This window comes from Budorcas taxicolor, chromosome 16 (assembly GCF_023091745.1).
Source record: "Budorcas taxicolor isolate Tak-1 chromosome 16, Takin1.1, whole genome shotgun sequence".
NCBI classification, from domain to species: domain Eukaryota; kingdom Metazoa; phylum Chordata; class Mammalia; order Artiodactyla; family Bovidae; genus Budorcas; species Budorcas taxicolor.
Genome location: NC_068925.1, coordinates 46,551,843 through 46,575,847, shown reverse-complemented (window position 1 = coordinate 46,575,847; position 24,005 = coordinate 46,551,843). Strand labels below are relative to the sequence as shown.

Below are 24,005 nucleotides of genomic sequence, written 5' to 3'. Positions count from 1 at the left end.
AGAGCGAAAAATGAATACGTGTGTTAGAACCCAACACCAAGAACTCCTGGGCATTGGGCCCACCAAGAAGCCCTCCAGGTGATCCTGTTGCCTGCTGACACCCGAAAACCACTGGGCTGAGCAGAAGCACACACCCCTGGAGGCTCACATGCTCCAGGAACCGTGCATTCTGGGCTTGTTCTCTGTGCAGCCGGGGTCTCCTGAGGGAGCAGTCTGATCGCTTCACTTAAACTGTCCCAAGGACAGGCGGCTTGCAACCTCTCAGAACTGAATCACCATTGGCTTTGTTTGAAACATCATGGATGAGACTGGGGCAAACCTCATCAGCCCCTGCCATCTGCATACTGTTCTCTCCTCCCTGCCTCCGCACCGCGTTAATTCAACAACTCAGGTTCTTTCAGGCTGCGGAAATTATTTGCTGGTCAACAGAGAAAGACAGGAATCTCTTCACTAAGGCATCCCCCAGTACCTGGTACCCAGTCAGTTCAGTTCAGTCGCTCAGTCGTGTCCAACTCTTTGCAAGCCCATGGACTGCAGCATGCCAGACCTCCCTGTCCATCACTAACTCACAGCGTTTACTCAATCTCATGTCCATTGAGTTGGTGATGCCATCCAACCATCTCATCCTCTGTTGTCCCCTTCTCTTCCTGCCTTCAATCTTTCCCAGCATCAGAGTCGTTTCCAATGAGTCACTTCACATCAGGTGGCCAAAGTGTTGGGGTTTCAGCTTCAGCATCAGTCCTTCCAATGAATATTCAGGGCTGATCTCCTTCAGAATGGACTGGTTGGATCTCCTTGCAGTCCAAGGGACCCTCAAGAGTCTTCTCCAACACCACAGTTCAAAAGCATCAATTCTTCGGCACTCAGACTTCTTTATAGTCCAACTCTCACATCCATACATGACTACTGGAAAAACCATAGCTTAGACTAGATGGACCTTTGTTGGCAAAATAATGTCTCTGCTTTTTAATATGCTGCCTAGGTTGGTCATAACTTTTCTTCCAAGGAGCAAGCATCTTTCAATTTCATGGTACCCAGTAGGTGCTCCATAAATACTTGCACATGAATAAGTTCTATAACTAGTTTTTAATCAGAAGTCTTTTGCTTCTAAGTAATTATATTACCTTTATCCAGTAATACACAATTAAGATGTGTATGCTTGCTCTTTGGAAGGAAAGCTATGACAAACCTAGATAGCATATTAAGAAGCAGAGACATCACTTTGCTGACAGAGGTCCGTATAGGCAAAGCTATGGTTTTTCTACTAGTCATGTATGGATATGAGAGTAGGATCATAAAGAAGGCTGAGTGCTGACGAATTGATGCTTTCAATTTGTGGTGCTGGAGAAGACTCTTGAGAGTTGCTTAGACTGCCAGGATTTCAAACCAGTCAATACTAAAGGAAATCAACCCTGAATATTCACAGGAAATACTGATGCTGAAGCTCCAATATTTTGGCCACCTGATGTGAAGAGCCAGCTCATTGGAAAAGATCCTGATGCTGGGAAAGATTGAACACAGGAGAAGAACAGGACAACAGAGGATGAGATGGTTGTATGGCATCACCGACTCAGTGGACATGAGTTTGAGCAAACTCTGAGAGATGGTGAAAGACAGTTCCCATGCTGTCCCTGGTGAAGGACAGCCTGGCATGCTGCAGTCCATGGGGTTGCAGAGAGGCAGACACAACTGAATTACTAGCCAACAACAGCAACACAATTAACATGAGAGAGTTCTAAATTTGCTGAGTATCTTACAATAAAGGTTTAATTAAGCTATAAAGCTAAAACTAGCATCACGTTGTTGCTCTTGACTCGCCAGTCATGGAGAGCTGTAGACCATCCTCTTAAGATGATGAAGGAAGTGTGATCTGATTCCTGGTCTATGCGGTACCATGGTCCTGATGCTCCAGGATGCCAGCTCAATTGTTTCTTATTTTAATCATCACCACCTCCCCCATTTGGAGTCAGTAGGCTCAGCGATGCCGTTCTGCATGATACAGTTTTCTTAAGAGGTAAATAACTGCTTCTAAGCATCTTCACTAAGTGCTTCTTAGAACAGCTTGATAACGTGTGAGAGCTGACTGCACAGTCCACTGTGGGGCCAGCAGTGGACACTCAGTCTGGAGCAGGAGCCAGTGACCCCTGGGGCAGACCAGGCACTGGTGACTTAGTGTTTTTTTCCCCGACCTTAATATATATATATATTTTTTTTTTTCTTTTCAAAATTTAAACTTTTTATTTTTACTGGGTTTTAGCTGATTAACTGGAGAAGGAAATGGCAACCCACTCCAGTGTTCTTGCCTGGAGAATCCTAGGGACAGGGGAGCCTGTTGGGCTGCTGTCTATGGGGTCGCACAGAGTCGGACACGACTGACGCAACTTAGCAGCAGCAGCAGCAGCTGATTAACAATGTTGTGATAGTTTCAGGTGAACAGGGAAGGGATTCAGCATTCGTGTGTCCATTCTCCCCCAAACTGTGCTATACAATAGGTTCTTGTTGGTTATCCATTTTGAATATAGCAGTGTGTACATGACCATCCCAAACTCCCTAACTATCCCTTCCCTCCAACAACCGTAAGTTCATATGTTTCCAAGTCTGCAGGTCTTTCTGTTTTGTAAGTTCATTTGTATAATTTCTTTTTAGGTTCCACATATAAGAGATGTCATATGATATTTCTCCTTCTCTGTCTGGCTTACTTCACTCAGTATGATATTCTCTAGGTCCATCCATGTTGCTCCAAATGGCATTACTTCATTCTTTTTAATGGCTGAGTGAAATATTCCATTGTATATATGTACCACATCTTCTTTATGAATTCCTCTGTTGGTGGACATTTAGTTTGCTTCCATGTCTTGGTTATTGTAAACAGCGGTACAGCGAACACTGGAGTGCGTGTATCCTCTTGAGTCATGTTTTTCCCTGGACCTGTGCCCAGGATTGGAATTGCAGGGTCGTTCGATTTTGACAGGCAGCTGCATTGGCAGGGGCTTGGACAGGGGCTGGGCTGGGGGCTCAAACCAGGGCCGCCTGCACTGTCAGCAGTTCAGCTGAAACAGAACGACCTCGACAGGCAGAGTGCAGCCACGTGGCGTGCCCTGTGCCTTTCTCCCTGTTGGCATGACATGGCATGTTAATCTTGGCCACCGTGCTCCAGACCAGTGCAAACCAAGCTCCAAAAGAGGCGAAAAGATTCTAAACACATACTCAAGAGACAAAAGATTTACAGGCTGGCAGAAGAAACCATCAGGATGTTTAAGCTGGTTCGGCAGTCTGCGTGAGGCTCTCTGCATGCGTTCAGAGTTGGGTGGTTATCTGGCTGGCAGGATCAGGAGGAAGCAAGGAGAGTTTAAAAACGTACCTGAAGGGTAGTTGCTGCTCCACTTAAGTTCACTGTCTTTTAAAAGGTAAAATTCTTTGTCTTCTGTTGGCTTCAGATGGGGGAGTGCTGCACTCTGCAAAATTCCCATTTTCCAGTGGAGAGGCAGAGAAGGCAATGGCACCCCACTCCAGTACTCTTGCCTGGAAAATCCATGGACGGAGGAGCCTGGTGGGCTGCAGTCCATGGGGTCGCTAAGAATCAGGCACGACTGAGCGACTTCACTTTCACTTTTCACATTCATGCATTGGAGAAGGAAATGGCAACCCACTCCAGTATTCTTGCCTGGAGAATCCCAGGGATGGCGGAGCCTGGTGGGCTGCCGTCTATGGGGTCACACAGAGTTGAACACGACTGAAGTAACTTAGCAGCAGCAGCAGTGGAGAGGGCACAGAGAAGGGTTCTGGGACCAGCTCGGAAGTTTCCCATCAGTGATCCCAGCATGACGAGCCATGTCCCATGCATCACAAGCAGAGATATTCATTCAGGGTTGAGCCCCCATCTGTGACCATGCCACTAAGATGCTTAGAAGGGCTCTCTGAGTTTGTTAGTCTGTATGAAATTGAGGGGAAAGATGTCACCTTTCTCTTTTAAAAACGAAGGCTTTTCCTTTGGTGGTGTTCCTGGGAATAGCTTACTAAGAAAATAATACCACGATTCTTGCAAAGCAGTCTTCCTCGTCCTGCTTCTGTGGTTTAGGAAAGTGAGATCAATTTGACGTTCAGTATTGAAAACCTGCCCTTGAAACAGGTGCTTACTACCTTTTGACTTTGACAAAAAAGTTCTGTTCCCTGGGGCAAGATCAGCTAGCTCTTGTGCGTCTTCTCTTCCCATGACTTTCCCTTCCTGATTTTAGCACCTGGTGGCCAAGCTCTGAGTCATGGAGACCGATAGATAAAGTGTCTTCTCATGCCTCAGTCAGGCTTCCTAGGTGGCTTAGTAGTAAAGAACCCACCTGCCAGTGCAGGAGACCTAGGAGACATGGGTTCAATCCCTGGGTTGGGAAGATGCCCTGGAGTAGAAGATGGCAACCCACTCCAGTATTCTTGCCTGGGAAGTCCCATGAGCAGAGGAACCTGGCAGGCTACAGTCCGTGGGGTCGCAGAGTCAGATGCTATTTGCACGCACGAATGCCTCAGTATCTTGGTCTGTAAGACGAGGCCAGCAGACCTGGCGCACCTGAGGGTCGTGAGGGTTCACGGGTTAATGTCTGTAAAGTTGCTTCGTGGGTGAGTAGTGCACGGAGTGTGCCCTTGCCCTTTCTCTGTGGTGCTGGGCCTTTGTTGCTGCGGGGGCTTTTCGCTGGTTGCGGTGTGCAGGCTTCTCACTGCTGTGTCTCCTCTCGTGGTGGGGCACGGGCTCCTGGCCTCGTGGATTTCAGTGGCCGCAGCACTTGGGCTCAGCACAGGCTTAGCTGTGGGGCAGTAGTGCTTACTCCCTAGTGTCGGGACTTATAACCGGATGACAAGGGAGGCTGACAAGATGTTTCTTCTCCGGGGTACTCCTTTTCTTGATTCAGATGGCTGTGTTTTGAAAATAGTGGCTTCACAGCAGGTTGACCAATTTCCCAAGATATTTTATTCCCTTGCCACAAGATGATGCTGATGGCTGGCACTCTTGTCTGGGACTTAACCATGTCCTGGGCATTTATAAATCTGTTAATTTGTTAAATTCTCTCAGCAGCCCTCGGAGATAAGGACTGTTACTATGCCCATTTAAGAGTTAAGGAAACTGAGGCACCGAAGAGTTTGTTCAGAGTTATATAACTATAATACGGCACAGCCAGGGTTCTAACTGTTTCCTGTCTGGTCCTTCCTCACCTCTCCTACTTCATCTTCTACTGTCCTCTCAGGTGTGGCCCAGCCGTATGGCTTCTGCTCCTTGAATACTCAGCCTCAGGGTGTTGCATAGCTCTTACCTCACCCCAGCTGTCATGTGTGTGTGTGTATTTGCAGCTAGAGCCTGGATCAGAAAATAATTTTTTTTTTCAGTGTTTGGGTAAAACTGATATGACTTTAAAATATATATATGTAACTATATGTGTGTGGGTTTGTGTATATTCTTCTTTCTCACAGTGATCACTTGCTTTCTTATTTTTAAATGAACTTGAACTTTTATTTTTTAATTTTATTTATTTATTTGGCTGTGTCGGGTCCTCGCTGCGGCACGAGGGATCTTCATTGCGCCATGCCGGGTATTTCAGTGCGACGCAGGGGCCCTCTAGTTGTGGCGTACGGGCTCAGTTGGTCCACAGCATGTGGGATCTTAGTTCCCGATCAGGGATTGAACCAGCATCCCCTGCATTGCCAGGCAAATCCTTAACTACTGGACCACCAGGGAAGTCCCAATGACTGCTTCTTCCACTGATTTAAATTGTGTTCGTTTCATTTGTTTGCTCTAGGGGCCTGTCCACCAGGTCTCCCTTCAGGGTTTCCACTGGGGAATTTGACAAAGAAATGGGGTCCCGGAACCTGAAACCAGGACCTTGACAGAAAGGATTTTTCTGTTCCTTTCATTGAGAACGTGGGCTGCAGTCGCAGCTACGGTCTTGTGTGAGGTGTCGGGGTCATCACCAGCCTGGACAAACCCAGGTGATCTGGTTGAGTGGGTGATGGTCTCGGATGCCCATCCTGCAGGCTGGACTGGGCCACGGGTTAATGCCCCTTCTTCTGGAACACAGCCTCACCCTTCCGTGTTCTGCCCTAGATAACCAGTTCAGGATGTCCATCCTGGAGCGGCTGGAGCAGATGGAGAGGAGGATGGCTGAGATGACCGGGTCCCAGCTGCACAAGCAGGGGAGCGGAGGAGGCAGCAGTGGAGGGGGCACAGGGAGCGGCGGCGGAGGGAGCCAAGCCCAGGTACGGGTCCCGGGACCATCGCCTCCCTGACACCCCGCGTTTCACTGGGGAGCGAAGCAGCCGATCACAAGTCCCCTCTCTCCTGCTGGTGTGCTTCCTGGCTGAGGCAAAAGGCAGGGCGGGGTGCTTTGTAGTCCTCGTGCTTCTGAGTATCTAAGTCTGTTCAACAGGGAAGAAGCCCTGGACTGTGGGCCTTCTCAGCAGTTCACCTCCCTAAGCCTTAAATCACCTACTGATCTCAGAAGTCACTGCAGTTACCTGCCAGCAGGAGGGAGGGCGTCCAGTGACAGGACAGAGGCCAAGCGATGACTCAGGTCTGCTGGGCTGAGTCCAGTTAGCACCTATTTTGTATCTTGTGTCCTGTCTCTATCTTAAGTATAAATAGAAACCGAAATTGAATTCAGTAATTCATGAGACTTGTGTAAACTCCGGGAGTTCAGTCGGAGAAGGGCCCAGAGAAACCATGTTTGTGCTTTTTCAGTAGAGAACAATAGAGCAACGTTACACATTCTGTCACTATCGCAGATGCTTTTTCATCAATTCCGTGACGGATGAATTAGTGTTGTCAGGCACAGGGAAATCACCAAATACTAGAGTCTTGGTAGTCTTGAGAGTTTTATATCAATTTTGGGAAAGTCTTCTAGGGAGACATTTTTTTTTCCCCCCCAGGAGACTCTAGAATAAAGGTAGAGGGACCGATGGTGTTTATCACCTTCCCCACTGAGCCGTTACCTAAAAGCCTCGAATAATTCTCCCTCTTTCCCTTCAAGATGATGATTTTCTCTGAACAATCACATTTGTAAGTGAACGTTTTGAGTTTTATGAGACTTGTAAATATCAAGTGTTAGGAATATTTTTAGTAATAGATGAAAACAAAGCATAAGGTACCACCACCCTCCCCAAAATATCAACCTTTTTTGGAAAATTTTCTTATTTCTCACCTGTGTTTGGAAATCAATGGACAAAGAAAGACTTGGGACAAAGTGAAATATTAAGGCTTCTTGTCCACCTGATACAACTGTTTTATAAAAAGTAGTAAACATTGTTTACTGTGTAACTCATGGCTAAAATAAAAGAGTCCCACAAAGCCCTTTTTCTTTCACTGACAAAGGCTACGGAAAGGGACTGGAGTGTAATGCCCATCGTATAGCTCAGCTGTTTGGCCCTGGCCTGCTATCTGATCCCATATTAACTGCAGCTGAATACTCTTTCATCAGTTTACGTTGGCATCAAGGAATATCTCTCCACTTTTATGTGATGAAGATGTAGCTGGTCTTGTTAATGCAAAAAAAAAATTCCTTTTGCTCCTTACCTGGTGACTTCTTTGTGTCCTGAATACATCTGCTTGGTGTATACAGAGCAGCCCTGCCTGGGTCTTTCGAGTCAAGGCCATTCTGCAGCAGGTCAGGGTTGCCTGACTACATTCCTATAACATGTCATGACATTTCTGGTGAGGGTGACATTATAGCTGTTTTCTGGGTGTTTAAAAATTTTTTTACAGGCGTTTGTTTTCCAGATTTAAAAAAAAAAAAACAGTGAGGAACAACAGTTACTGGACAAAATAACTTAAAATAATAACCAGAGACAGGACCTCCCTGGGGGTCCAATGGTTAAGACTTCACCTTCCACTGCTAGGGGTGCAGGTTCGATCCCTAGTCAAGAAACTAAGATCCCACACGCCTCTCGGCCAAAAAACCAAAACAGTAAAACAGAAGCAATATTGAAACAAATTCAATAAAGACTTAAATAGTCCACATCAAAAAAAAAATCTTAAAAAAAACACCAGAAATGAGAATTGGACTAGAGGCTCATTTGTTTGAGAGAGGGTATGAAACACAAAATTATCACAGAGAGGATATATATATATAAACATACAGATGATTCACTTTGTAGTACAGCAGAAGCTAATGCCACATTGTAAAACAATAAAATGTACACCCCAATAAAAATTTTTTAAAAAGAAAATGTTGTAGACACACACAGATGGTATTTGAGGCGAGTAAAATGTCATTTGTTTAGATGCTGGGGATTCTGAATAAAATTTCCAAAAAAAAACCTATCACAGAGACTCAGATACGCTGTTGAGGTTACTAACTTTGGCTGTATTTTTCTTCTTGCACAACTTCCTTACAACAAAGGGCAGAAAGCCAGGTGGTTAGAGTGAGTGAGTTTCTCTCTCCCATATGCCTCTGTGGTTGGCAGTACTGTAATGACTCTTGAATTTGGAAGTCTCTAATGGCCTCCCCAGCCTCCTTTCTGCTTTCTATAAAGCACTGGATTATTCCTGGATTTTTTTAAGTATATTTTTTCAGTTGAGCTATCGTTGACATATAACATCGTATTAGTTTCAGGTGTCCGACAGAATGATGAAGCATTTGTGTACGTTGCCAGGTGATCACCATGATAAACCTAGTTAACTTCTGTCATCACACTTTTTTCCTTGTGATGAGAACCTTTAAGATATGCTCTGTTAGCAACTTTCAAATATGCAGTTCAGTGTTATTAACTTTAGTTGCCATACTGTACATGACATCCCCGGGACTTATTCATTTGATAACTGAAAGGTTGCATCTTTTGACTCTTTCACTATTTTGCCCACCTCCTACCCTCCACCTCTGCATACATCTATTAGTCTGTTCTCAGGATCCATGAAGTCAAGAAGGCTTTCTGTATGTGTATGTTTGGTTTTTGTTTTAAGATTGCACATGCTAAGTGACATACATTATACAGTACCTGTCTTTCTCTCTGACTTATTTCACTGAAGGCCTGTAAGGTCCATCCATGCAGTTGCAAATATATCATTGGGTATTTTAAAGTTCTTATTTAGGGAGAAGAATCCCCAAATGACAGTTCTCCTCCAGAAGGAGCTGGGGAGTAAGCGGTCCAGGCAGCAGCCCCCCACAATACCCTTTCCGTTGAAGCATTAGGAGTTACCTGCTTTGCTTTCCTCTGCCGGCTTCCTGTCTACAGTGTTTAATGACATCACCTGGGAGGCTAGACCACATTTTTGTTTGTTGTTTTATAGTGTATGCTTTTCCTGAACTGGATCAGCACGGAGTTCACAACCAGACTGTCAGCTGCAGCAGACAGACTCTGATGCCCTTAGAGTTGTGGAAGATTCCTGTGTGCCCAGCTGTGGGTGCGCTGCTAAGCTGGACTCAGCACGTTCTGTCTCCCTTTCATGATGTTTCCTTATCTTCAGTTTTGCACTTCCCGTTTTCAACTGCTAATCACAAAGAGTTTGTTCCCCTCCTCTGGCATCCGAAGGCTGACATGGTGGTAGGCCTTTGGGCCTCTGGTCATCGGAACACGTGCTGTCTCGTTTCAGTGCACGTCTGGCCCTGGGACGCTGGGCAGCTGCTTTGAGAGCCGAGTAGTTGTCGTGTGTGAGAAGATGATGAGCCGAGCCTGCTGGGCAAAGTCCAAGCATCTGATCCACTCAAAGACTTTCCGTGGGATGACCCTCCTCCACCTGGCCGCTGCCCAGGGTTATGCCACCCTCATCCAGACCCTCATCAAGTGGCGGTAAGGCCGGTGTCCTACTCACCCATCAGCAGGCACCCCTCTTAGTGTGTCCACCAGTGGACGGAGATCGGGCCATTCAGGGAGTATGGAATCCTCACAGCAAAGGAGTCTCTCTGAGGACAGTTCCACAAAGTTCTGTGAACTTCTGCCCAAGAAGTACTGAGCGAGATGCTAAAGTAAACTTTGGACTTTTCATTTCCTCCTGGCTCCTGGCAAAACAGAGCATCCAAACCACCTAGGAAACCCAGGACTTTGTTTCTTCCCGTCAGCAATGTTGGCTGCCCACTTTGGTTTCATCTCTGTGGGTTTCATAATGTTGTGGTATTTTTTTAACATTGATTCTCTGTGCAGTAATTTGTGATGCTGTCTGTTCCAGCACAAAGCATGCAGACAGCATTGACTTGGAACTGGAGGTCGACCCCTTGAACGTGGACCACTTCTCCTGTACTCCTCTGGTAAGAAATGGGTTCATTTATTCCCCAAACGGTTCTTCTGGGCTGGCATAGGGATATGCCTGGCTCCCTTTGTGTTCACCCTTGTTGATACATGACATATATCAGAGCCACTTTGTAACGGAAATGTTTTATGTCACCTTTGAGATTGCTGCCAAGGACCAATTTTTCAATTGGCAGCAGTGGCAGAAGTCAAATAGTATTTTTTTTTTTTAACTCGTGTTGAGGAAGCGCGCTCTGTCTCTCTGTTTTCTCAGATGTGGGCGTGTGCTCTCGGGCACTTGGAAGCAGCTGTGGTGCTGTACAAGTGGGACCGCCGGGCCATCTCTATTCCAGACTCTCTAGGAAGGCTGCCTTTGGGAATTGCCAGGTCACGAGGTCACGTGAAGTTAGCAGAGTGTCTGGAGCACCTGCAGAGGGATGAGCAGGCTCAGCTAGGACAGAACCCCAGAATCCACTGTCCTGCAGGCGACGAGCCCAGCACGGAAAGCTGGGTGAGCCAGTGGCACAGCGAGGCCATCAACTCCCCAGAAATACCCAAAGGAGTCACTGTCATCGCAAGTACCAACCCAGGTGAGAATCCTAAATGGTGACATCTCAGCACTTGGCAGATTCCCCTTTTGCTGTCATGCCACTACCCTTGGAAAAGTCCATACGATGTTCACATACATTTAAGGGTTTGGGGTTTTCTTTTTAGTGTTTCTGATTTTCCTTTTAGCTGTTAGAATGCCTAGTGCTTCCCCCAACCCCGCTCGCCCATCCCACCCCCAAAACTGAGGGGGAAAAAAAAAACTGTTAATGTGAGAAAGAACTACAAATTTTGGAGGAGGATTATTTGAATACAGTATATACTGCTGGGGAATATGTAAACGTTAGGGATGTGTCTTGAGTTCTGGCTTTGCACTCTGTGTCTCTCAGGCATAGAGAACATGTTAATTCTTTAGCATTCCTCACTGTACCACCTGTCCTGACTGTCCTTTCTACTGTACTTTTCAGAGCTGAGAAGACCTCGGTCTGAACCCTCTAATTACTACAGCAGTGAGAGCCACAAAGATTATCCAGCTCCCAAAAAGCATAAATTGAACCCCGAGTACTTCCAGGCAAGGCAGGAGAAGCTGCTGTCCACTGCACTGAGTCTGGAACAGCCAAATATCAGGAAGCAGAGCCCTAGTTCTAAGCAGCCTGTCCCAGAGACAATCAGCCCCAGTGAAGGATTGAGGGACTACAGCCGGGAGATCTCCCCTCCCACTCCAGAGACTGCAGGATTCCTCCACGCCTCTGCATCCCAGCCGGTAGTAAAGTGGAACCCCAAAGATCTTTACATTGGTGTGTCTACAGTACAGGTGACTGGAAATCCGAAGGGGACCAGTGTAGGCAAGGATGCTGCACCTTCACAGGTGCGTCCACGGGAACCAATGAGTGTCTTGATGATGGCTAACAGAGAGGTGGTGAACAGCGAGCTGGGGTCCTACCGTGATGGTACCGAGAGTGAGGAGTGCTCACAGCCCATGGATGACATACAGGTGAGCGTGGAGAAGGTAAGCTTGCAGGGGCTGGTCTGTCCACCCGCACTTCCTTGATCTTTACTGCCGGTTTCCTAGAGGTCTTGTCATTTTCTCACCAGTGACTGGTTCAAAGTCTGGGCTTATGTATAAGACTAGCGGACTGTCTTCTTCACTTGGGCCACTCATGAATCAAACATTTTGAACTGGGCCTGAAAACCAGGGACTGAAATATGCTTATTAGAACTGTCAAGTTAGTAGATAGTGTCAGAACAGGCTCAGGGTTTCTAAGTCACTTAAAGGGGGGGAAAGAAAATTTGGCTCACTTGGGAAAAGTTCAGGAATTGGCAATAAGGAAAATAAGCAACAACAAAAATAATACTCTGAAACATAATATTACAGGAATATTTTCAAACATGAGTCATTCCCACTTTGGAAACTGTTAATTCTATTAAAAGATTCTCAGACTGGATAAAAGAGAAGCAAAGTGTATTATATACTACTTGTAGAAGACAGAAATAAAATGAAACAAAGGGTGAGAATGGACAGGTGAAGATATAACAGACAAAAGAGTAAGAAAAGAAAAAAGACAAAAAGTATAATTAAGGCAAATATTGTATATATACAGTTTATCAAAAAGATATGACCGTAATGAACCATTGTGCACCTAACAACGTAGTTTCTAAATATTAAAGCAAATAAATACAAAGAAATGTGGTGCCAGAATCACAATCGTAGTATGGCACTAATGCAGCTGTTTCAGAAGTTGTCAGCTGAGGTACGTGTGAAGAAAGAAAGAAAAAAGTTTGACTTAGAATATATACTTAATATATGATTATATAATTACAGAGATGTATGAATAAAAACATGGTAAATACACATATCATTGTTCTGCGATATCTAAGCACACTTGTGAAAACTGCTCATATGTTAGAACCCAAAGAGAATTTTAATAAAAACCCAACGTCACTTGAATAAAAAGCCCTAAAGTCATTTAAATTCCATTGCCTTTTGTAGCAGTCACGTTAAGAAATCGTCTACTTGGTATCTCAGAGTATTGCACTTACGATGTTAACGTGTTCTTATACTAACACAGTCTTATAAAATAGAGGATTTGGGAGAGGGGTGATTACAGATAGTTGTAACCTTTGGTCTCCAGAAATTCCACTTTTTAATACTTTCGTGGGAAAAGAATCAAGGTAGGACTCAACTTCCTCCTGTTTGAGTCACCAGTCAAGACTGTCAGTATAGAAGGAGAAGAAAAGCTGTGATATTTCTTCCCTAAACGTTTTCATTTGTATTCCTGTTACAATTCTTTGTTGACAATATCGAAAATTACCCAAGATAAGTATTTTTTAACAGTTTTATTGGGGTATAACTTAGCATACCATAAATTCATTCATTTTAAGTGTTCAACGTAATAAACGTTTGTGAGTTTGTACAAAATTCACAATCATCACAAAAGTCCCATTTAGGACACTTCCTTCCCCCCACAGAAGTTCCCTGTACCCCTTTGCAATCAACCTCTGTTCCCATTCCAGTCCTAAGGATCTGATTTCTCTCCCCTAGAATTTTGCTTCTAGAAATGTTATATAAATAGAATCATAAACTGTCACGTTCTGTGCCTGGCTTCTTTCAGTCAGCATAATATTCGTGAGGTTCACGCATGTTGTAAGATAAGCATTTAATCATTTTTTTATAGGTCCTTTCTGAACATTTTCAGTTCACTTATAAACTGCTGTATTTCAACTTCTATTTTCAAGAGATGTGCAAGAAAACTTTTAAAACCAAGCTCATATCTCTGATTCTAATTGAATAGATCTGCTCCAGACTCGTTATGAGGATTCCTAAATGTTTCTGTTAGGAATTTATTTGGGGATGCTTGTATCAGCAACCCTGACTCCAGTGGCTTCATAAGAACGTGATTTCTTTTTCTTGTACAAGTCCAGAGGTTTGGTGACTCAGCAATGCCATCAGAGACCTGGATTTTTGTGTTTTTTTCTATTCTTTTGGCTTTTCTCTTCACTCCTGTGGCTTCATGATCATAATGTGGCTTCTCGAGCTTGGCTGTGGTCGGAGCAGGAGAAGAGGGGCAGGGCCGGGTGCATCGGCACCTTTCACCGGGAAAAGCAGAAGCTCTGCCCACATCTCTCCCAGCAGATCTGTGTATAGTCTCCTTGTCCAGAAGCTGGTCACAGATCCCCGCCTTGGTGCAGGAAGGTGGGGAACTGAGAGGAGGATCAGACCAGGTGGCTTGTCTTAGTCACCAGCTGTCCCCTGGGCTTTGGCTCTTTGCTGCTCTCTACAAAACTAGGGTTCTCTGGGCAGGACAAAGTGGTGGGGGGCGCACAGTGGTCAGGTGGGAACACACTCCAGTATTCTTGCCTGGCCTGGGAAGTCCCATAGACAGAGAAGCCTGGAGGGCTGCAGTCCATGGGGGTCACAAAGAGTCAGACATGATTCAGCAGCTAAACAACAAGAACAAGTGGTCAGGTGACCAGCAATATCACTATAATCATATGACCACGTCCTCTAGAACTGCCCAGGCCTTAGTATCCTTAATCAGTTGATCCTAGCTGAGAGTAGAAAGTAGGCATAAGCCAGATATTCTCAAAGACTTAAGGTTTTGGACCGAGCTGATTTTTGGAGCTCTTCAGATCTGGGATCTCAGCATATGTGAGTGAATCATGTAAAACCTTTAGATAATATCAGAGGGCACTGGACTGTCATGTCAGCCCACCCTGCTTCGTTTCTCTCTTTCCCAGGTAGCGGGCGGGAGGTGGGCCTGGCTGACTTCTAGGGCCACATCCTAACCTGAGTGCTCTGTGGCCTCCGGGTTCCAGGTGAACATGATGACCTTGGCAGAGCACATCATTGAAGCCACACCTGAGCGGATCAAGCAGGAGAACTTTGTGCCCATGGAGTCCCCGGCGTTGGAAAGGATAGACGCGGCCACCATTAGCAGTACCATGAGCTGGCTGGCCGGTTACCTGGCTGACGTAGACCACCTGCCAAATGCTGCCCAGATCAGGTCAGTAAAGTCCACGGGCCTCTCCCCAGGGCGAGTTCCTGGATTTGCCTGGGGGCGCAGGAGACCCACTGGATCTGAGGAGATCTCAGTAGTGGATGCCCTTATCAAGGAAGGAAGGGAGCATTAGGATGGATTCTATTGCCTCTCTCAAGGACCTCTTTCTTCCTCACCTCTGCCGTGAGGTTTCTTCCCACAGCAGAGTGTAGGAGACAATGTGTCATAGCATGTTCTCCCCAGTTCAACTGAAGCTTCATAGTTGGATAGTGGACTTACTGGGTTTAGTACTTAGCCCAGTACTGAACTCATAACAGGTGTTCAGCATGGAGTTAACTAACTGAAGGACACCCAGAGTCTCCTTAGCATCTCTCTGGACTGAGTAGAGGTGTATCCTTCATGGTCCACAGTGGGTACCATCTTGTCTTTTTGACCAATGTGTGATGAATCCTGCAGACCAATCACCAGCCTCTCTCCCTCGTGTCTTCTTTTGTTTCAGAAGTGCATATAATGAGCCTCTCACCCCTTCTTCTAATACCAGCCTGAGCCCTGTAGGCTCACCAGTCAGTGAAATAACTTTTGAGAAGCCCAGCCTTCCCTCTGCAGCAGACTGGTCTGAGTTCCTGAGTGCGTCCACCAGTGAGAAGGTGGAGAATGAATTTGCACAGCTGACCCTATCTGATCACGAACAGAGAGAACTCTATGAAGCGGCCAGGCTTGTCCAGACAGCTTTCCGGAAATACAAGGTAAAAGACAAGAGTCCTGGGGACTTCCCTGGTGATCCAGCGGTTAAGACTCTGCCCTACCACTGCAAGGGGGTGAGGGTTCAATTCCTGGTCAGGGAAGTAAGATCTCATGCTTTGCAGCCAAAAATAAAGAACTTCTTTAAAATAAAACAAAAACAGACAACAGAGTCCTTTTGTGATCAGGGAAAAGTCAGAATCATTCAAACTGAAATATATGCCATTTGTTTTTTTCTCTGAGTTTATAATTTGAAATAAAGATTCTATAATTAGGTCACATAAGATTATTAAGAATAGTCAGAAACTTTAGTGGAATAAAACTGACCAGTAATGCGATGGTTATTACCCTCTGAACTTACTGTCAGGGTAATAATAGATATTCATTATTTAGTTAATACAAAGTTGACATCTCTGCCACAAGGAACGTATGACCTGGAGTGGGGGTTTCTGGCTGGAGGCCTGGAGACTGATTGTTGGCTGCCCGTGAACTCCTAAAATTTTATGGTGAAGTGTCTGTATGTGTGTTTTTGGTGGGCAAGGTCCAGAGACTTCCACCATTTCTCAGAGGAGTCTTTGACCTCCCTGGACATGAGTCTGAGCAAAATCTGAGAGATAGTGAAGGACAGGGAAGCTTAGCATGCTGTAGTCCATCATGTCGCAAAGTCGAACATGTCTTAGTGACTAAGCAACAACAGGGAGGTGTTCAGTTCAGTCACTCAGTCGTGTCCAGCTCTTTGCGACCATATGAATCGCAGCACGCCAGGCCTCCCTGTCCATCACCAACTCCCGGAGTTCACTCAGACTCACATCCATCGAGTCGGTGATGCCATCCAACCATCTCATCCTCTGTCGTCCCCTTCTCCTCCTGCCCCCAATCCCTCCCAGCATCAGAGTCTTTTCCAATGAGTCAACTCTTCACATGAGGTGGCCACAGTACTGGAGTTTCAGCTTTAGCATCATTCCTTCCAGGGCTGATCTCTTTCAGAATGGACTGGTTGGATCTCCTTGCAGTCCAAGGGACTCTCAAGAGTCTTCTCCAACACCACAGTTCAAAAGCATCAATTCTTCGGCGCTCAGCCTTCTTCACAGTCCAGCTCTCACATCCATACATGACCACTGGAAAAACCTTAGCCTTGACTAGATGGACCTTAGTCGGCAAAGTAATGTCTCTGCTTTTGAATATGCTATCTAGGTTGATCATAGCTTTCCTTCCAAGGAGTAAGCGTCTTTTAATTTCATGGCTGCAGTCACCGTCTGCAGTGATTTTGGAGCCCCAAAAAATAAAGTCTGACACTGTTTCCACTGTTTCCCCATCTATTTCCCATGAAGTGATGGGACCAGATGCCATGATCTTCATTTTCTGAATGTTGAGCTTTAAGCCAACTTTTTCACTCTCCTCTTTCACTTTCATCAGGAGGCTTTTTAGTTCCTCTTCACTTTCTGCCATAAGGGTGGTGTCATCTGCATATCTGAAGTTATTGATATTTCTCCTGGCAATCTTGATTCCAGCTTGTGTTTCTTGCAGTCTAGTGTTTCTCATGATGTACTCTGCATAGAAGTTAAATAAGCAGGGTGACAGTATACAGCCTTGACATAGTCCTTTTCCTATTTGGAACCAGTCTGTTGTTCCATGTCCAGTTCTAACTGTTGCTTCCTGGCCTGCATACAGATGTTATAAGTCATTAATCTTTGACCCAGAAGTAGGGGACTTGGTGTTATCTTAGGAAGGACAGAGCAGGGCAGCAACTTATAAGGACAAATAGCACAGTACCTAGTTCTTTGAATCCTTTTGACTGTTGTTTAGGCCTGCTGACATCCAAATATGATAGTTCTGTTTAAAAGCCAGAATAGCCAGAGAGGTATTCAGTAAATTCATTTTTCTTAATTTATCCCGATATTAACTTGTCGTATTTGGTAAACCTCGGGTCTCAGTTCTGAGAAAGTCAATGAAACTAGTGGTCATTCCATTGAAGTCTTGGGAAAGCTGCATTTCTTATACTGTATCATTTTTTCTTTTCTTGCCTCGCTTTCCCCTGAAGGGCCGACCCTTACGGGAGCAGCAGGAAGTGGCGGCAGCTGTTATTCAGCGTTGTTACAGAAAATATAAACAGGTGAGCCAGCTTGTGAATGCGTCCTACCCACACAGCATCCAAACTGGCGTGGGGAAGTCCCTTGTGATGTTTGGCAGAGAGCACAGCATCCGATGCCTGATCCAAAGACTGGCTTCGAATCACCTTGGTTAAAGACCAGAGGAAAATGTTCCGAAAGAGGAAAGAAAAAGGAAAAACAAACAAAAAACCATCTGCAACTATTGCCACAAAATAATTTTTGTTCGGACTGTTGACCTGTTAGTGGTATCATTTCCTGCAACATTGGTCTGATACAGAGGAAGCTATTTGGGTCTGAAGTGAGGCTCTGTGTGAGTCATGTTGCCTATAAGCTCATTAGTAAATTAAAGAGCTTGAGGAGGTTTGGTATGGTGATGGGAGAAGGTAAATACTGGTTGTTATCATTGACTTTGAATCATACACATCACATAACCTTCAGCCAATTTTGCTTTTTGGCTGCTTCTTACCCAGTGTAAATTGAAGAACTGTAAAAAATCTTTGAAAATGGGAAGAAGCCCAGAGTATCTTACACTGAGCATTCCTTAGTTAAGCGTTGTAAGAGGAGCACCTGAATTACTCTTTCGTTCAGTATTACTGCTTGTGAAATGACCTGCAGAGTCACGGAGCTCTCATCAGACAGGAAGGGAATTGTTCAGAGAACACCTAATAAACCTTAGATCTTTCAGACTCATCATTTCATTTTCTCCTTACAAAAATATCTGAAGTACACAATTTTATTTCCGTTTGGCAGGTGAAGAAGTTGAGACTCAGAGAGATTAAGTAAACATTAGACCTTTCTAACCACCTAGGTAGTGATATTAAAAAGTGCCGAATTGCATTTTGACTGGTTCATACGGTCAAGTTCAGTCCTATTAGTAGAACCAATTTTTAGGTTGTGCTTTTGGTAGGTCTTACACTTTTGTTTAAGGAATAATAAATGCTGAGATAGATAGCAGTCACACAGAAAATCAGGATTCTGTTCTCTTTATTATTTCTAAGATTTGCTTGATGTCTCATGTGGATTGCCACTTTCTCAAGTTTCTCTAGGATTAAGCCTTAATTGTGAGGGGAGAAGGGGGAGTGTCTTCAGCTTATAGCCAGTTGAGTTCATGATCCCAGAAAATGAAGGTTTATTGTGTAAACGCTGACACCACAGTCCCTGTTGGGAACCATCCTGGCTTCTGTTTGGCGAGAGGACTTCTTGTTAGCAAAAGCAATACTCAGAATCAGAGTTTCTAGTCTTTTATTACAGCAGGAGTTTATTCCAAAATGTGAGTTTGTTAGTTGTATTTTTTTTTAATCCCCTCCCAAAGAAGTGTTGGCTACAACCAGAAAGATGGAAGGCATTTAAAAAAAGTACTGACAAATATAAGACAAGTATTTTGGAAGATGAAAGGCATGAATACAGTCAGATTGCCTTTTTTTCTTTCTTTCTTTCTTTGGTTGGGCATTTCATTGGTTCTGATTCTGGTTTTTCATTTCCTTCTATTCAGCAATCTAACATTAATCTTGTATTTTCTGTTTCTCCCCCAAGCTGACATGGATAGCCTTGAAGGTAATGACACACCCAAGTCCTCTCACAAACCATTCCACCAGAGTCGCAAACCTCACACCCATCACCAGCTACAAGAAGGGGCCATTAGGATGGCACGGTCATTCAGTAGGCATACCCCCCCCCTCACCCGGCCACCTCACCACAGCACATCTATCCTCTGGGGGCCACGTGGTTATGCCGTTGGAGTGGGTTTCAGCAAGTAGTCTTTGGACATTTTACTGGCCAGTGTCCATCTAAACAATCCATCCAAGATAATTACCGGGAACCCAGTGAGCCACTGAGGAGGTTTACCTGCTTCCCATTGTGCTGCGCTGTGTCTGCAAGGTTCTGACCACACAGAGCATGCAGGCCAAGGCTGTGGAGACACTGGGATGCAGCCCTTGTCTTGAAAGACTTTGGGCCAAACCAAAATGTCAAGCAGGTCAGATAAGACTCAAGAGGGTTCTTGCAGCAGGGCCCTGTGTCTGGAACCTTTTGAGAAGTCAGTTTTTGCCCCTCCCTCTACCTCATACATGCAGAGAGAGACTTAGGCACAGGGATGTTCTGAGGAGCACTCGGCCCTCTCATGGTAAGTTGGCTTCTTGTGAGCAAAGCCCTCACCTGTGACTTCTGGTCCCTAGAGTCATAGTCTAAGTGGTTAGCAATCTGGACAGAGCCTTTGCTGACATCTGCAGAGCTCTGCGTTTTTCGTGCCTGGCAGGGAAGAGGACTCATTCTCCCCGAGCGTGCCTTCGTGCCTCACTTTCCATCTCTGTGGCAGGCTGGCCGGAGGGCACAGGGACTGACTCCCAAGTGGTCCCCGGCTCTGGGGCCACCTTCCAGATTTCATGGCTTCACCGCTGTGTTGGTCTGACAAGCGTTAATCTTTTCGCAGGTTAAAGTGGCTTAAAGGTGTCAGCGTTTCATGATAAGCCTTGTATTTGGGACCTTGTAACTCAGAAATATGTCGTGTGGAACTGCTAGTTAGCAGTTAGATGCTGCTGCCTGCTAAGTGGATTTGTGTTTGGCAGGAATTGGGAAGCATCCAAAAAGGATTAATTCAAAATGTTTCCAAATCGGATAGGAAATATTCATCTTCAACATGTAAAGTTTTACTTCCTGGAATTTCCCTGGTGGTCCAGAGGTTAAGACTCCACACGGCTAATGCAGGGGCACGGGTTCAATCCCTGGTCGGGAGCTAAGATCCCACCTGCCAAGCAGTTTGGCCAAAATAAAAAACAAACAAACAAAAATCATAAAATTTTACTTCCTAAATATGTTTTTTCAACTCAAGTGTCTCAATTTATTGCTGTTAAATCTTTTTTCCAAGAAGGGTAAATGGTTTTGATATTTGAGGTGGGGGAAAACATATTTAAAGCAGTAGTGCATTGTCTGAAGGCGACTCTTAAAGTTAACATTTTGCATTTTGGAAAGGTAGGTGGAAAGAAGCTTCATTTGCCTCTTTTCTGATGAAAGCCAGAACAGAATACGAAAAGGAAAGAGAGATGTAGTTTTCCTTCTTGCCGTCCTCACCCGGTCGGCTCAGAGAACACCCCGCCTGCGTGGCTCCCCTTGTTACTGCTCTGCTTCTCCTTGTGCCCTCACAGTACGCACTTTACAAAAAGATGACCCAGGCTGCCATCTTGATCCAGAGCAAATTCCGGAGTTACTACGAACAAAAAAAATTCCAGCAGAGCCGGCGCGCCGCTGTGCTGATCCAGAAGTTCTACCGGAGTTATAAGAAGTGTGGCAAGAGACGGCAGGCACGCCGGACAGCAGTCATCGTACAACAGAAGCTCAGGTGGGTGGAGATCTCGTGGCAGCCAGGAGAACCCCGACTCGGGCGTAACAGCAGCCCCTTGCAGACGCGTGGGTCTGTCTGTACAGGGAGCGAAGCATCCTGCAGTGATTTCCTCCCAGAGCAGTCTAGAGGCTGTGTTACCGTAGAGTTACACCTGTGCCCTTTGCCCATTTTGGTCCATTTTGCTCCTTCTGTCTCTCTCCACTCCCCACCCAATCATTCTGATGCCCCACCCAGTTTCAACTTGTATCAGAACCTGGAAGGACCACAGTTCCTACTCAGAAAGGTGTCACCCTAATACAGTCAACTGGGGCTGCCCAGGTGGCGCAGTGGTAAAGAACCTGCCTGCCAGTGCAGGGGACAAAAGAGATGTGGGTTCTATCCCTGGGTCAGAAAGATCTCCTGGAGGAGGAAATGACAACCCTCTCCAGTATTCTTGCCTGGAGAATCCATGGACAGAGGAGCCTGGTGGGCTGCAGTCCAGGGGTTGCAAAGAGCTGGACGCAACTGAGCACTCAGTGAGTGGATGCACACGTGGGATCATGGTCTAAATTGTAGTGTGTCTACCCCCAAGACCTTGGAAAAGTCAGCAGGGCTGAGCTATTCCATTTTGCAGAGAGTCATAAAGAGTTTTAGCCCTGGAAAATACAGTGACAAAAGTTTAGAAAACAATAGCCCAGGGACTTCCTGGTGGTGCAGTAGTTAAAACTTCACCTTCCAATGCAGGGAGTGCGGGTTCAATTCCCTGGTGAGGGAGCTAAGATCCCACATGCCTTGCAGCCAAAAAAAAAAAAAAAGCCATAATGTAGAAGCAATAGGGGTAACCAATTCAGTTTGTTGTTGTTCAGTTGCTAAGCTGTGTCCTACTCTTTGCGACCCTATGGACTGCAGCCCACCCGGCTCCTCTGTCTTTCACTATCTCAGAGTTTGCTCAGGTTCATGTCCATTGGGTTGGGACACCCTCTGCTGTCTCACCCTCTGCTGCCCCCTTCTGCTTTTGCCGTCAGTCTTTCCCAGCACCAGCATCTTTTCCAATGAGTCAGCTCTTTGGTTCTTTTATTGAACAAATTCAATAAAGAGTTTTAAAATGGTCCACATCAAAAAAAAAAAAAGTCTTAAAATAATAGCCCAAAGAGAGAATGAATGTCTAAACTGAGAAAGCCTAAACACAGGCAAATGAGTGTCTGTCTCATCCTGTTTTCAACAAATCGAGCTTACAAAGACTTGAGGAGTAGTGAGAGGACATCTTATTTTCAGTCCTTCCGTTGTCTCCCTTTGAGTGGTGAGAGCGTTTACACCTCCCTCCTTCCATCTCTCCCAGTGGTGCCCAGACTCACATCCACAAGATAGGCTTGTGCTGTTGGACTTGCTCCATGAACTGCTGGGTTAAAAGTTCTCTTGCACCACTGACTTGCTTTCAGCTTTCACACATGAAACGGCACTGCACTGTTCTCGTGACCGTAATTCGTATTCTGGCTTTTTCAGGAGCAGTTTGCTAACCAAAAAGCAGGACCAGGCTGCTCGGAAAATAATGAGGTTTCTACGCCGTTGTCGCCACAGGTACTTTCACCCTCATTTTGACATTTTCCTCATCTAGAATGAAACCACCCGCATTGCCTTAACCACTCATAAACTCCTAGGTGAAGCTAACCGCCCCCTCGCCCCACAGATAATCTGGCTGAAGTGGCACCGGGATGACGGAACTCTTTATCTAGGAACAGAGTCGTGAGAACCCTGCTCTCTGTTCCAGAGGCTGCTGAGTGTGTATTGAATCACTGGGATCGTGCCAGTGTTTTTCTGTTTCGGTTTGAGGAGAACTTAGCTGAGTAGCTTTTCATTCCAGATTTTTCTTCAGCAGTGTGGTCTTCGCTCTAAATGCTTACTGTGTTAATGTGTGTCCAGACAGAAAAGACAGAGAGTTTCTCTTCTGAAGGAAAGGATGGGAAACCACGAGTACCAAGTTTTCTGATGTAGTTTCCACTGTATAACTTGTGCCCTCTGGTGGTGGTGTCAGGGCTAACACCCTCCATCAACCGATCAATTCCCACTCTTCTGTGATGGGGAACAGGAGAGGTGGTTAGAAGGAAGCTGGGCAGGAAAGGACAGGCACCTTGAGATGGGAGGTGAATTTCCAACTAGAAGTGGGCCCTGATGACTCCAGCGTCTTCCTGTGGAGCTAAACCTTTCTGTTTTCCCGAGTTTGAGATGCCTTGGTGAAGACTGGGTCCTTGACTCAGATTTCGGGGACTGGTGAACCGCGCGTTTGTTTTCTTTACATGGGTTAATGCTCTGTCCTCACTTCTGTGACACTGGCTGTCTGAGCTGTGTTCAGACGACTCTCCACATTGTTTTGTTGTTTTTCCATCCATCAGGAGCCATGCAGTTCACAGACCCAAACTTGAAAGCAAGCTCTTTAATGACCAGTTTCTTCCCATTTCATTGTACCCAGAGCCCAAGCTGTCTGGGTGTAGTGTGACTCCTCAGAGGTTTCACTTTAGTGTTTTTCCCCCTCAAATTGTCTGCTTGCTAACTTTAGCAATATTTTAACTCTGACACTTACTAGGGGTTAACTGGCTACTTGTGTGCACTTTTACTTAAATTAACAAAATAATTTGTTTATATGAACATGGAAGGGAAAGTGGACAGAGCTACACATGCAGTAATAATTAAAAGGAACATTCTTTAAGAGATATACGGTGCTCTTTAGCCAGAATTGCTGCCAGGGCAGCTGAAGCACTCTTACCATGTTCCTCTGCAGTGCTTTTGCTCTCCACCTGCGGTGATTGGGGTTCTCCCCATGATTAGCTAAGTGATAAGACCTCCCATATCAATGTTCTGAAATGGCAAGTCTTGTTAGAAAATGCATATCAAAATACGGGGCAGGACCAGGACATGATGAAATGAATTCTCCAGGCCTTACCAAAATCAGTCTCTTCCTTATTATTTAGTCATACCTGCCTTAGAGGACCTGCAGCCAAATTGAGGAGTTGCTGTTCTTCCTTTGGTGACAATACCAAGGCCTTCCCTGTGCCTTTTTCCATACGTGTTCACACTCTTCTTCCTTCTTCCTCTTCCTCC

At 45.5% G+C, this 24,005-nt stretch overlaps 1 protein-coding gene across 1 annotated transcript in view; it reads left to right on the top strand.

Moving 5' to 3' along the window:
- CAMTA1 (calmodulin binding transcription activator 1) overlaps positions 1-24,005 on the top strand; it is a 967,024-nt gene that overhangs the window by 930,994 nt on the left and 12,025 nt on the right. Inside the window, exons 12-22 of the mRNA XM_052653621.1 lie at positions 6,086-6,237; positions 9,566-9,762; positions 10,139-10,217; positions 10,472-10,787; positions 11,553-11,737; positions 14,560-14,747; positions 15,241-15,487; positions 17,524-17,595; positions 19,127-19,147; positions 20,734-20,927; positions 22,413-22,487. Of these exons, the coding sequence (XP_052509581.1) occupies positions 6,086-6,237; positions 9,566-9,762; positions 10,139-10,217; positions 10,472-10,787; positions 11,553-11,737; positions 14,560-14,747; positions 15,241-15,487; positions 17,524-17,595; positions 19,127-19,147; positions 20,734-20,927; positions 22,413-22,487 (1,726 nt within the window). The remainder of the gene's footprint in view (positions 1-6,085; positions 6,238-9,565; positions 9,763-10,138; positions 10,218-10,471; positions 10,788-11,552; positions 11,738-14,559; positions 14,748-15,240; positions 15,488-17,523; positions 17,596-19,126; positions 19,148-20,733; positions 20,928-22,412; positions 22,488-24,005) is intronic.